The following is a 14,837-nucleotide window of genomic DNA, read 5'->3' on the forward strand; positions in this document are numbered from 1 at the left end:
TGCTGATTTAATATTTAGACTATACAAATGGAGAGCTGAACCAGGAAGAACAACATTTAACCCAACATTTGGTATCCGTCCAGAATCATATATTTTTTTTTAAAAAGTATAGCGTTATTTATGACTTGAGTTGTGTAAGCGCTGCACCGGAGCTAGCGGGAGCTTTCGCCCTGTCAATAATCTTTATAGCCTCAGTTAAGCCTTCCAGTTTTTGATATTTGATAGGCCAAAATATATTCGTAAATAATTTTCTTAGCTGTCTTATTTATCCGTTGACGCCTCGGGAGAGAAAAACATCCTGGTGCCGTCCGTGACTGCCACCATTTTCATGTGTAATCATAACCATAATCATAACCATAACAACAACAACAACAACAATAATAATAATAATAATAATAATAATAATAACACTAATAATAATAACAATAACAATAATAATAATCATCATCATCATGTCGCTTTTTCGATCAGGGTAGTTCCCTCCGTGACGTCACGTCAGGCATCGTCATCAACTTGTCCTTTAAAGATTCAATCAACGGTTTAAATTGAACTCTCAATTGACCTGATCTGGTCCTACAAGCGACCTTTCGCTACAAACCAATCAAATGGTGATATCCACAAAGAATGTCGCTTTGGTGTGCAAACAATGACAACACAAGATGGCAGTGACCATTACATCCAACCTTTTTCTGTTTTTCTAACCAGTTTGATCATTAATGACACACATGTCAATATTTAACCGGTCTGTACATTTTTCACACCTTCTGCATACACGTTATATCTCCCCGATATCGACCGTGAAGGCTGAACTTCTCTTTTTTTTCCCTCTCAGCAGGTAACCCTGGACGAATTCTTGAGGAATTGGTGTTCATCGCCCGCCCAACCATGAAATCGGAACCCGTTTTCAGATGCGCTTTTGCGTTTCTGTTGTTCGGGTTATGTGTGGAATTGAACATGATTGGAGGTTAATCTCTTCAACAGTTCAAAGTGGGAAGAGTGGAAGAAGAGGTCGCATTGTTTGTCTTTTTTTTTTTTTTTTTTGAGGTCGTAATCTCACATTACATCCCTGACGGCGGATTACTTTTTTTTAAAAACTTCTATCTCATCATGTTATTATGGAAGAGGATTAGAGCCACTGAAGAAAAAATATATAGATGGTTGAGAAGATTCTGACTATAATCTCAGAATTCGGACTTTAAAGTCAGAATTCTGACTTTAAAGTGACAATTCTGACTTTATTCTCAGAATTCTGAATTTAAAGTGAGAATTCTGACTTTAGTCTCAAAATTCTGACTTCATTTTGGAATTTATGACTTTATTCTCAGAATTTTGACTTTATTGGATTGGATTGGATTTGCCTTTATTAGTCTCACAGTGGAGAAATTTACAATTCACAGCAGCAAAGTGATGAAACGAATGAAAAAAAGAAATACATTATTTATTCTCAGGATTCTGAGACTAAAGTCATTTTAAAGTCAGAATTCTGAGAATAAAGTCAGAATTCTGAGAATAAAGTCAGAATTCTCACTTTAAATTCAGAATTCTGACAATAAAGTCAGAATTCTCACTTTAAATTCAGAATTCTGACAATAAAGTCAGAATTCTGAGAATAAAGTCACAATTCTCACTTTAAAGTCAGAATTTTGAGAATAAAGTCAGAATTCTCACTTTAAATTCAGAATTCTGAGAATAAAGTCAGAATTCTCACTTTAAAGTCAGAATTCTGAGAATAAAGTCACAATTCTCACTTTAAAGTCAGAATTTTGAGAATAAAGTCAGAATTCTCACTTTAAAGTCAGAATTTTGAGAATAAAGTCAGAATTCTCATTTTAAAGTCAGAATTCTCACTTTAAATTCAGGATTCTGAGAATCAAGTCAGAATGCTCACTTTAAAGTCAGAATTTTGAGAATAATGTAAAGTCAAAATTCTAACTTTAAATTCAGAAATCTGAGAATAAAGTCAGAATTCTCACTTTAAAGTTAGAATTCTGAGTAAAAAGTCTGACTTTAAATTCAGAATTCTGAGAATAAAGTCAGAATTCTCACTTTAAAGTCAGAATTTTGAGAATAATGTAAAGTCAAAATTCTAACTTTAAATTCAGAAATCTGAGAATAAAGTCAGAATTCTCACTTTAAAGTTAGAATTCTGAGTAAAAAGTCTGACTTTAAATTCAGAATTCTGAGAATAAAGTCAGAATTCTCACTTTAAAGTCAGAATTTTGAGAATAATGTAAAGTCAAAATTCTAACTTTAAATTCAGAATTCTGAGAATAAAGTCAGAATTCTCACTTTAAAGTTAGAATTCTGAGTAAAAAGTCTGACTTTAAATTCAGAATTCTGAGAATAAAGTCAGAATCTTGTAAAAAGAAGTGAGGTGGAAACTGAGGGAACAGAAGGAGAGGGAGTGTATAAAAGCGAGGACAGAAGCTCCTCCTCATTCTCTGCGTGTGTTTCTTGTGTGTGTTTTTCTCTCTCCAGCCTGTTTTTCACTCACATTATCGCTCAGAAGAGATTCGGGGCAAGGGAGCAACCGGTCTCTTTGGGCAAAGACGCAAAGGAAAGCAACTTTTCTGCAAGCCAAAACAAAAAAACAAAAAAAAGGTCAGATTTGACCTTTTTTTGTACGTAATTCCTATTTTGGGGGCGGAGGGGGTCATGCATGAAGCATTGATCAGGTTGTGTTTCGTAGATGGAGAGGATGCACGGAGAGGGAGAAGTGGACCACCTGGAGAGAGCCAGCCCGCTGAATGACAAGGACAAGGTGAACATCCAGGACTCTTGGGCAAAAGTCTACCACAATTGCGATGATGTTGGAGTGGCCATACTTGTCAGGTATGCACTTTTTACGCTTTCTTGTCGACAGCGTTGTTTCTCACGGACTGTGTCTTAGTTCATTCGCAAAACACCACAGAAAGATGAGATAAATAAGTTTAAAAGAGATATAGATAATATAGAGATGTAGATAGACATATAGATAGAAATATACATAGAGATAGACAAATAGATAGATATATAGCTATACATAGAGAGCGTGCTATAGATAGATAGATAGATAGATAGATAGATAGATAGATAGATAGATAGATAGATAGATAGATAGATAGATAGATAGATAGATAGATAGATAGATAGATAGATAGATAGATAGATAGATAGATAGATAGATAGATAGATAGGTTTTTCCCCTTGATTGCAAATAAATTTAAGAGATATAGATAATATAGAGATGTAGATAGACATATAGATAGAAATATACATAGAGATAGACAAATAGATAGATATATAGCTATACATAGAGAGCTTGCTATAGCTATAGATAGATAGATAGATAGATAGATAGATAGATAGATAGATAGATAGATAGATAGATAGATAGATAGATAGATAGATAGATAGATAGATAGATAGATAGATAGATAGATAGATAGATAGGTTTTTCCCCTTGATTGCAAATAAATTTAAGAGATATAGATAATATAGAGATGTAGATAGACATATAGATAGAAATATACATAGAGATAGACAAATAGATAGATATATAGCTATACATAGAGAGCTTGCTATAGCTATAGATAGATAGATAGATAGATAGATAGATAGATAGATAGATAGATAGATAGATAGATAGATAGATAGATAGATAGATAGATAGATAGCTTTTTCCCCCTTGACTGCAAATAAGTTTAAAAGAGATATAGATAATATAGAGATGTAGATAGACATATAGTTAGAAATATAGATAGAGATAGACAGATAGATAGATAGATAGATAGATAGATAGATAGATAGATAGATAGATAGATAGATAGATAGATAGATAGATAGATAGATAGATAGATAGATAGATAGATAGATAGATAGATAGATAGATAGATTTTTTTCCCCTTGACTGCAAATAAGTTTAAAAGAGATATAGATAATATAGAGATGTAGATAGACATATAGATAGAAATATACATCGAGATAGACAAATAGATAGATATATAGCTATACATAGAGAGCTTGCTATAGATAGATAGATAGATAGATAGATAGATAGATAGATAGATAGATAGATAGATAGATAGACAGATAGACAGATAGATAGATAGATAGATAGATAGATAGATAGATAGATAGATAGATAGATAGATAGATAGATAGATAGATAGATAGATAGATAGATAGATAGATAGATAGATAGATAGATAGATAGCGTTTTCCCCCTTGACTGCAAATAAGTTTAAAAGAGATATAGATAATATAGAGATGTAGATAGACATATAGTTAGAAATATAGATAGAGATGGACAGATAGATAGATAGATAGATAGATAGATAGATAGATAGATAGATAGATAGATAGATAGATAGATAGATAGATAGATAGATAGATAGATAGATAGATTTTTTCCCCTTGACTGCAAATAAGTTTAAAAGAGATATAGATAATATAGAGATGTAGATAGACATATAGATAGAAATATACATAGAGATAGACAAATAGATAGATATATAGCTATACATAGAGATCTTGCGATAGATAGATAGATAGATAGATAGATAGATAGATAGATAGATAGATAGATAGATAGATAGATAGATAGATAGATAGATAGATAGATAGATAGATAGATAGATAGATAGATAGATAGATAGATAGATAGCTTTTTCCCCCTTGACTGCAAATAAGTTTAAAAGAGATATAGATAATATAGAGATGTAGATAGACATATAGTTAGAAATATAGATATAGACAAATAGATAGATAGATAGATAGATAGATAGATAGATAGATAGATAGATAGATAGATAGATAGATAGATAGATAGATAGATAGATAGATAGATAGATAGATATCGAGACAGTTTTTTTTTGGTTGATGTTTAGAGAGTTGAGACTGTTTTCTTTGCCAACAGCCTTATTGAATTTTCTTCAGCCGTTGTGTAAACATGCATATCATCCAAGTGTGGCGGATCTTGCAGTCTGCTGTGGTTTATTCTTGAAGGCTTCACAGCTGCGGTTGTTGTCTTTTCATTAAGTAAACAGAAAGAGCGAGAAACCCGTTTGTTTTTTGTTTGTTTGTTTTTTTGTCGTAATTCATTGCATGACCCACCGTATCTATACATATCAGCTGAATGTTTAAAAGGCCCTCGGATGGAATGCAGCGGATATAACTCATCCAAGTCATGTATATTGCTTATATATATTGCTTACATATGATAATAATAATGATTCATTTCATTTCTAAGTGCCTTTCAAAACACTCAAGGTCACTTTACAGTCACATGGTAGGTTTTTCTGTGGGTGAGCAGCGGCAGCCACATGCGCCAGCGTTCACTCAACCCGGAATTAATCAAATAGATAGAACGTTACCTAGCTAGTTAATAGATAGCTAATACATAGCGAGCTAGCAAATAAATAAATAATAGATAGCTAGCTAGCTAGCTTATAGATAGCTTATTGATAATAAATATATAGCTAGCTAGATCTATAGATTTTTTTGCTCTTTTGACTTCAAGACGGCGCCACGCGATTGGCTGCCTTTCCAGAAACTCATGTATATTGTTTTTCTACTTTCATTCCTTTCATCACTTTGCTGCTGTGAAATGTAAATTTCTCCACTGCTAGACTAATAAACAGACAGATAGCCAGCCAGCTAGCTAATAGATAGCTAGACGTCTTTGCCTTGCTGGAGAATCAAAACAATGGCTTCAGATTCGGAGAATATGCTTTGTTGTTACTCATCCAGTTATGAATATGATTCAAATAGTTCTGAAAAAGAAAGTATACATGTTTGCAATCGATTAAAGAATTTATACCATGTCATTTTGAGGCATCAGGGGTGGGAACTGTCGCACCCAAAAAAGGCAGAAAATGGCGACAAAGCTCCGTGTAAGGAATTAATCATCCCGTTTCCACAGGCTGATTAATTTCTTACTCTGAGCTTTGTCGCCCTCTTCTGCCTCTTTTTGGTCCTACACGAAGTTTTCAGACCAAAGTACAGCAAAATGCATTGACGTGATGGAAGGACTGCTACAATGTGTCCTTTTTTTGGTCAGGGGCGTTCCTTCAGTGATGTAGGGTGAGGACTCGTCACCAACTCAAAAACAAGACTTCCGGAATATTCAGCGCGAGTCTTAAAACATAAAATATAGTTATATGCGCTCAGTGGAATCTTTGTAAAATACGCTCAGTAGAATTCATTTGAAGACATTTTATAAATTATGGACACAACTTGTCCGGAGACTTCAGTTGTCCTTTAACTCCGGATCCATATAACTTGGGAATTAACTTCTTTTTTCCCGATGAGAGAAGAGAGTCTCAGGTTTCTTACGTAGATGGAGGGCCTCTGTCAGTATTCCAATTTGATTCTTACAAGCTAATGAGGGAGCGCGATGTTTAATCTTTGGCGGATGGAATTGCACCACCTGTGGTTGCATATAAATAGCCTCATTAGTATTTTAAACGAGCGTCGGCGCCGTAATCCTTCGTTATCTATTTCTTCGAGATGAAATTTCGCAGGTTGTGTCAAAGTCAGATCATATCAGCAATACCGTGAGAGGGCACGGGCAGTTTAAAAGCTTAAAAAGTTTTGTCGGCACTTTAATGGAAATTTACGATCGCCGTGCTTATTGATAAAAAGTCATTCTTTAAATTCCAGCTGGTGGAAATTTGGATGTAAAATATTCTTTTCGTTGATACTTTTTGGCAAGGGATTTGAATCGCGGTTTAAAATGGTTACGAGAAAATTTCTCTCCCTGTTTTGTCCTTCACAAAAATAAAAATGCAGAGTAGTTGTACACAATTGCAAAATAGATAGATTGACTTCACTCAAGCCGTTTTTTTGGGGGGATGCAACTATTTAATGGGATTTTCTTAGGTCAAAAAATTGCATATTGTTACGAACGTTATTAACTCATTAACTACCATTTTTAGCTAGCTCTCTATTTGTTATCTAGTTCGCTAGCTATCTGTCTAGCTAGGTCGATCTTTATTTGCTATCTAGCTGCTAGCTAGTTCTCTATTTGCTATCTAGCTGGCTGTCTATCTATCTGGCTAGCTCGATCTCTATTTGCTATCTAGCTGGTAGCTAGCTCTCTATTTGCTATCTATCTGGCTAGCTGTGTATCTAGCTAGCTCAATCGCTATTTGTGACTGTAAAGTGACCGTGAGAGTTGTGAAAGGTGCTTATAAATGAAATGTATTATTATTATAAAGTTATCTAATATCTATCTATTAGCTATCTAACTAGCTTCCTATCTATTTGAGTTACTTTCGGGTTGAATGAACGCTGGCGCTCACCCACAGAAAAACTTAATCATGTGACTATAAAGTGACCTTGAGAGTTTTGAAAGGTGCTTATAAATGAAATATATTATTGATAAAGAATAAGAAGTGAACAATTATTATTATTATTATTATTATTATTATTATTATAAGATCTATCCTCCATTTAATTTTCAGGAATTTCAGTATCGCAAATGGAATGTCTTGAAAGGCGGCTCTCGGTTTTAAAGTTGACTTTGTAGTTGTTTGGTCAAAGAAAGGGAAACAGAACATCAGGAGTACATTACCAGAAGTTCTGGGCCTCGAAACGTGGGAGTGGGCGGGGGGGGGGGGTGAGGTTTTTAAGCCCCTCAGTGTGCCTCAGGGCATAATAGGGGTTAAAAAAAGACCTAGAACCAATCCCAGCTGACTTTGGATCGCAGTCAGGCTGCAGTCAGACTCAGGTTATCACATATGGACAATTTTAAATCTCTCGCGAGCGAACACACATGGTTTGGATTGTGGAAGAAAGCCAGAGTACCCGGAGAAAAACGGTGTAATGATGTGGGAAATTGGGAAATATGGAAATTCCACGTCAGAAGCCCGAAGATGAAATGTCACGTCTGCACTATAGAAATCTGATGCAGATGTGCTAATGACCAACCACAACTCATGTCTTTATATCAGTGGATTTCATCGCTAGGCCTTCAGTAGTGCTATGTCGGAATCAATACAGACTGAAAAAAACTGTGTGCAGATGTGCTAATGACCAACCAGAACTCAAGCATTTATATCACTGATTGTGAAGGCGTCCAGGTAATTTCTTCTGACCCTGGTAACAAATAATGGCTAAAATGTGATTGGTTACTACTACTACTACTACTACTACAACTACTAGCAGCGACTGATTTATATGTATACATCTCCAATCAAATCTATTTCTTCTCCTCCGCTATTAAATCAACACAACAAATATTTGCTTCTGCAGCTCGCTACCGACACCGTGTGCTAGCTCTGGCCAGTATGCTCTTGTCACTAATGGCTTGTGATAAGAGCAGTTTTCGCATATGTTACAATGTAAATACCGCTACGCCCCCTTCCACCCCTGACAGGCTGTTTGTTAGCTACCCGTCATCCAAGCAGTACTTCAGCAAGTTTAAGAACATGACGGATCCGGAGGAATTGGAAAAGAGCGCCCAGTTGAGGAATCACGCCCGCAGAGTCATGAACAGTATCAACACCCTGGTGGAGAACCTGGAGAACCCGGACAAGTTAGCCTCGGTGCTGAAGCTACTTGGCAAAGCGCATGCGCTTCGACACAAAGTGGAGCCGGTGTACTTCAAGGTAATGTTGGAAGAGTAAGGATGTAAAGTCGATGCTCCGCACGTCAGGTAGCTAGCTATATAGCTAATAGATACAGTAGCTAGCTAAATAGCTAGATAGCCTGAATCTGTGATTCATATATTTTTAGGCCAGCAGAGAAGGCCTTACACATTTTTGCACTACGTCTGCCAATGAATGATACAGATTTTGGATTTGGAGCAGAGAAGGCCTTGCATCTCTTGATGGCCCACCACTGGAAGTCTATTCATAAGCTCTCCAATTTGCATCTCATCTGCCCCATTTGTGTGTCCATCAGTTCCTCAGCGGCGTTATCCTGGAAGTTCTGGCGGAAGAGTACTCAGACGTAATGACAGCAGAGGTAGCAGGCGCCTGGACGAAACTCTTGGCGACAATCTACACCAGCATCGCAACCACCTACCAGGAAGTGGGTTGGAAGACGCTCTCCAGCTCAACCGGGTGAAGGTTTCAGCAGGTTTCTCGAATGGTGCGCATCTCTAGACCTTTGACTGTGCGTCCTCAAGGATGCTAGTCTTCGCTTTGAAACGATGTATTTTCACTAAAACTATATCTCAGAAATACTGTGTCATATTGTCTACGGCACAGGTGTCAAAGTCAAGGCCGGCGGGCCAAATCCGGCCCGCCACATAATTTTTTTCGGCCCGCGAAAGCAAATCAAACTTGTTAAATTCCATGATGATTGCTAAAATCTGAGCCAAAATTTCATATTTTTGGATGTCAACCACAATAAAAGTCAGTATTCTTGACTTCAGATTTGAAAACGAGTTATTCATTAATTTGCTGTGTGCTCTATATGTAATATTTGAAGGGATTTAAACATTCTAATGGCTTCCCCAAATTCATAACGGCCCTCGAGAGGAAACCATAACTACAATGTGGCCCGCGGCAAAAAATGACTTTGACACCCCTGGTCTACGGGAAGCAACGGAATAGAGTACATAGGATATACTGCACATGTGAGCTAAATATGAAGTAATTCTGTTCTCTTTTGCTGCTATACTGTAGCCGTCTTCATGAATCTGGATCAGTGGAGAAACTGGAAGCTAAATTTTTTGGGAGCCAACCCGGCATTAGTGAGTGGAAGTTCGTTCGGAAGTGTAAACAAAGAGGACACATAGAATGTGCCTTGTCATGAATGTGTATCGTACATCTCACCTGAAAAAATGACCATGGTTATTGACGAGAATGACATTTTTACATGTTTTTACATTTTCTCATCATGACGCAACCTTTGGATCCGTATTTACCAATGTTTTGAAATAAAAAAAATATGACCAAGCCATGTGACTCGGTGATATGTGATAATGCTATGTAGTGCAGTAACAACAAGCGGCATATCGATGAGAAGATTTCTTTCTCTGCTATGATTGGTCCCTAGATTGTTTGAAAGGGGAGTAAAACAAGCTATTGTCATGAAACAGCAAAACCCTTCACTAAATCGCCATGGTGAGGTGAGGTTCAATTTGGATCATTCCTACAATCGACTTCTTTGGCAACATAGGCTTAATTATGCTGATGAGGTGATACCAGATTAAATGGGGCAATCAGGCCAGTCGTAGACCCCCATGCTCAGGCAGGACAATAGAAGTAATCAGTGTAGCCGCAGGGAGTAGTCCTCTGCTCCCCCCCCCCCCAACCTGAGAGCAGGGACCAATCATAGCAGAGTCTGGCACCGCCACGTCTGGACAGTAGGGATATATATTGGGCCGAAACAACCAGCAAAATATTTTAGTTAGCTGACGAAGCCTCTTGGATAAGTAGCGAAACGTCCGACACCTTCAAAGAAGTACAGATGACGGCTGAAGAGGGTTAAATCTCCTGATTGTGTGTTTTTTTTTTGAACGGAAGCCCCCCACAGCAGGTTCTTGTTTGCTTCCTCGTCATGCCAGCCAGATCTCACCCCTCCTTGATCCCGACTAATCCTCTGAGCTAATCTTGACGATGGAGAGTCACAGTCAAGAGGAAGACGGGAATAGTCTGATTTGTTACGCCACAAACGTTTGCCTTTTCATTTGGGGAGGCTTTCTAATGGGAGCGGAGGTCTCGTTGGTCTAATCGGAAAGGGGGGTGGAGATCCTTGGGAAAGGATCATGTGCACCACAATGATGGTCCTCACCAGCATCGGTCTCATCTTGCGGCATCGATTCTCCAGTAAAATCACCCCGTAAGTCGTCGTCGTTCGTCACTCTCTTCAGAAAATATCTTTGTAATAATAATAATAATAATAATAATAAATAATAATAATACATTTCATTTATAAGCGCCTTTCAAAACTCTAAAGGTCACTTTATAGTCACAAGTTTTTCTGTGGGTGAGCAGCGGCAGCCACATGCGCCAGCGTTTACTCAACCTGGAATAACTCAAATACAGAAGATAGAAAGTTAGCTAGCTGGGTAATAGATAACTAATAGATAGCTTGCTAGATAGATAGCTAATAGATAGCATATATAGATAGTAAATAGATAGATAGCAACCACTCATTTCACGACAACAAGGTTAAAATCTTCGCGAAAGAAAATAGATGGTTTGCAAGGGGAGTAAATGAAGCTATTTTCATAAAAGAGCAAAATCCTTCACTAAATCGCCATGGTGGGGTGAGGTTCAATTTGGTTCGTTCCCATAACAGACTTCTTAGGCAATATAGGCTTAGTTATGCTGATGAGGTGATACCAGATAAATTGGGGCAATCAGGCCAATCGTATGCTCATACTCAGTTAGGACAACAGAAGTAATCTGTGTAGCCGCAGGGAATAGTCCTCTGCTCCCCCCAACCTGAGAGCAAGGACCAATCATAGCAGAGTCTGGCACCGCCACTGGACACATCTGGATCTGCAAAAAGATTTTAGTTCGCTGACGAAGCCTCTTGGATAAGAAGTACAGATGACGGCTGAAGAAAGCTTCTCATCAAATAGATGCTAGTTAGGTAGCCAGCTAGATAGCTAGTTAGCAAATACTGTAAATATCAAATAGATATGTAGCAAGGTAGCCAGCGAGATAGCAAGCTAGATAGCCAGCTAGACAGCGAGATTAGCCAGCTAATAAATAACTAATAGATAGCCAGCTAGAGAGCTAGCCAGCTAGCTAATAGATAGCAATATAATGGTGATTTTTTTTTTTTACGGGATTAGGCACATGCTAATTTGGTTTTTATTTTTATTTTCCTTCTACTTTAACGTTTTGCATAATTATTCTTACCACCGGATGCAGGCAGAAGGAGGAAGAGGTGCCATATGTGAAGAGCGACGAGGGCGTAGAAAATCATAAATGACGGTGAGTGTCACCCGTAGGGTAAGGAATAACAAAGAATCCATCAAGCCTATAAGGGAACTTTTCGGTTTACGAACGTTACATTTATGAAAATTTTACCTTGGCATACAAACTATTTTTCGGGATACAATCGGAGCTGCCACAATGAGTAGGGATCATTCCTTAAGATGGTAAAAGAAGGCTATCAAGTGTTTTCCTCATCAAGTGTTTAATGCTGACGAAACCGGACACTCCATTCCATCAAGCCATTAAGGACCATCACAAAGGTAAATAAATTGACTTTATTGTACAGTACAGCTTATTTCTTTAATCATAATACTATAGCATATTTATTATACATAAAATAAGGTATATTTTGTTGAAATTGAAAATTAGGTAGTAGAAAATTATGTTTTATGGGGACCTGGGAACTGATTATTCTCATTTTAATGGTTTCCTATGGGAAATTAATTTTCGGGATACACACTTTTCGCTTTACACACTCTGTCTGGAAACCATTTAAATGCGTAAGCAAAGGTCCCACTGTACGTGAGACTGGAGGTTAGGGTGTGGGTAGGGGAAGTGGGTTCACAAGAGTCTCCAGACAAGGTTGGAAAGTGGAGCATTTTACCGAGGCACAGATGCGTAAAAAAAATGGGGGGGATGGGGGGGCCACTGCAAAGATGCCTGTCCCACATTTCTCTTTTATGCACCGGCTGCAACTCGGCGGACACTAAATGATTCAGAGGCGGAACAACAATCCATCATCGTCATTTTCGAGGGTGATTACATATGCATTGCCTTCCATATATACAGATGGAAGATGTGCGGTACACAATGATATGGCCGTATAACTGCACCCCCCCCCCCAAAAAAAAATATATATATATATATATATATATATATATATATATATATATATATATATATATATATATATATAATAAATAACATAAATAACAAAGAAAATGAATAAAAGAAAAAAAGAAAAAATAATTAAATATAAAAATAAAGTATAGAAATAAACAAATTAAATAAATATAAAAATAAATATAAAAATAAATATAAAAATAAAACTACGAGTACAAGTACATGTACAAGTAAAAATACAAATAAGTAAAAATTAAAATTAAAATTAAAATTAAAATTAAAATTAAAATTTTGTTTTTTATTATTGCGATGGATATATTTTATGGAACAAAATTTGGTTGCTAAACAAAAGAAAACGTTCAATTATATAATTGTGTCATACTATATTCAGAATCAGAAAACCTTTAATCGTCCCACAATGGGGAAATTTGCAGTCCACAGTAGCAATTTGAAAGGGGATGGCTGAAATGTGATTGGTTAAATAGGTAAATACAAAAACACACATTTGTATGCAGCGCAACAGGGGAAAAGTCATAAAAGGAAGCTGAAAGACAATTCGGAATTATTTAATAAGAATTCATGGACAAAATATAATTCACATTAGTCCGTGATTCAGATATTTTTAGGCCAGCAGAGAAGGCAACAATCCATTCACTGTATTTTCCTTTTCTCTCTTTGTTAATTCGGACAGGTCTGCACATGGCAGCTCACGCTAAGAATCCGACCAGGAGTGAAGAAACAACAAAGTGGGGGGTGACGAGGGCGGCGGAGGGTGTGTGTGTGGGGGGGTTGCATCGAGTCTGTTCTGTCCTGCATATGCTCCCTATTATGCGACAGGAAACTGAGGCTGAATTCCAGTTTGAAGATAACCTTTTCTCTGTTTTCGTGCCAGTTGAAGCAGGATAGATTGAACCAATGATCCTGAATTCTTTGATTTAGTTTTGCATCATCGCAGAGCTCTGTCCGGTTCTAGTAATGTGCCTCCTTGTAAATAAATACATCAATGAATCAATAAATGGATGAAAGAGAGATCATGTAAATGAGGATAGCTGAGCTTCAAGAGTTCTTTTTTTCTGAAATTGGCAAAAAAACAACTCTTAAGTGACCCCCAAATCTTCTAAAATCGACAACGGATGTGTCATGAAAGGCAGTTAATGTCTGTGTGTTGTTTTAAAGTATCCATAATTGGTCAAGCTCTGTGGTAGAGGAGGGAGGGGACACAGACAGCAGTGAGCGGGGAGAGGGGTTACAGAAACACACACACACACACACACGAAAGGGAGATGACAGAGCTTGAAACCAAAAAACAAAAAAACAAAAGTGAAAGAAAAAAAAAACAAACGAAAGTGAAATGGTGCGAAAATTGATAGAAAACACAGTGAAATTTGGACTCGTTTCAACTTCATTGATAGTTCAAAGGCAGAGTGTAGACTGCAAGGTTAAAATATCCCATTAAACAGGCGCCACAAATAACCCTTCACAAGCCATCTGTACAATTTGGAGACAAGACAAGCAAGCAAGGGAACCAGCTATTAATGAAGTTTTTAGTGTGTCTGCCTGCATCTGTTGCTGTTGCAATATCACAACTTCCAACATGTACAACCCAGAGCTCCTTGAGACACTTTATGAAAAAAAGCTATCCATTCCATCAACGACCATCAAAAAGGTAAAAACATGACTTTATAATACAGTACCATTTTTTTCTTTAATTACAATACCATAGCACATTTATTATACATAAAATAAGGTATATTGTGTGCAGTTCTAAGGCTTATTTAGTTGAAAATTCAGTTTTATGGGGACTTGGGAACGGATTATTCTCATTTTAATGGTTTCCTATGGGAAATTAATGTTTGGAATACACACTTTTCGCCTCACGCACACTTTCTGGGAACCAATTAAGTTCGTAAGCTGAGGTATCACTGTATTTTAGATCATCCTGAGACGTGTCATAAATTAAAGTGTTAATCCATGTTATTGCTTAAATTGAATTAAAATGTCACTTCTTTGCAATGATTAAGTGATACTCCTGCTCGTTTCAGCTGACAAGGAGAATTTTTAAAAGAATAGTACGTCGAGCACTTTTAACGTAGGCTTCAAATATATCCACAA

General features: G+C 37.0%; 1 protein-coding gene and 1 long non-coding RNA gene across 2 annotated transcripts; both read left to right on the top strand.

Annotated features, from left to right (window-relative positions):
* Positions 1-2,452: 2,452 nt before the first annotated feature.
* Positions 2,453-9,889, top strand: LOC148885164 (cytoglobin-1-like). Its single transcript, XM_089019298.1, has 4 exons — positions 2,453-2,601; positions 2,690-2,832; positions 8,360-8,591; positions 8,887-9,889. Exons 2-4 carry the CDS (start codon positions 2,690-2,692, stop codon positions 9,049-9,051), a joined length of 540 nt encoding a protein of 179 aa, XP_088875424.1. The 5' UTR covers positions 2,453-2,601; the 3' UTR covers positions 9,052-9,889.
* Positions 9,890-10,514: 625 nt separating this feature from the next.
* LOC148885165 (uncharacterized) lies at positions 10,515-13,895 on the top strand. The gene is made up of 3 exons (XR_016118116.1): positions 10,515-10,773; positions 11,817-11,879; positions 13,417-13,895. It is a non-coding gene; the product is annotated as an uncharacterized LOC148885165 (long non-coding RNA).
* The last annotated feature ends 942 nt before the right edge of the window (positions 13,896-14,837 follow it).

This window comes from Hippocampus bargibanti, linkage group LG17, assembly GCF_051943395.1.
Source record: "Hippocampus bargibanti isolate YZ-2025 linkage group LG17, ASM5194339v1, whole genome shotgun sequence".
NCBI classification, from domain to species: Eukaryota; Metazoa; Chordata; class Actinopteri; order Syngnathiformes; family Syngnathidae; genus Hippocampus; species Hippocampus bargibanti.

Coding starts and splice junctions, on each gene's coding strand:
- LOC148885164 (XM_089019298.1), top strand. CDS start 2,690: ATGGAGAGGATGCACGGAGAGGGAGAAGTGGACCACCTGGAGAGAGCC. Junction 2,833..8,359: donor GGAGTGGCCATACTTGTCAG/GTATGCACTTTT, acceptor CACCCCTGACAG/GCTGTTTGTTAGCTACCCGT. Junction 8,592..8,886: donor TGGAGCCGGTGTACTTCAAG/GTAATGTTGGAA, acceptor TGTGTCCATCAG/TTCCTCAGCGGCGTTATCCT.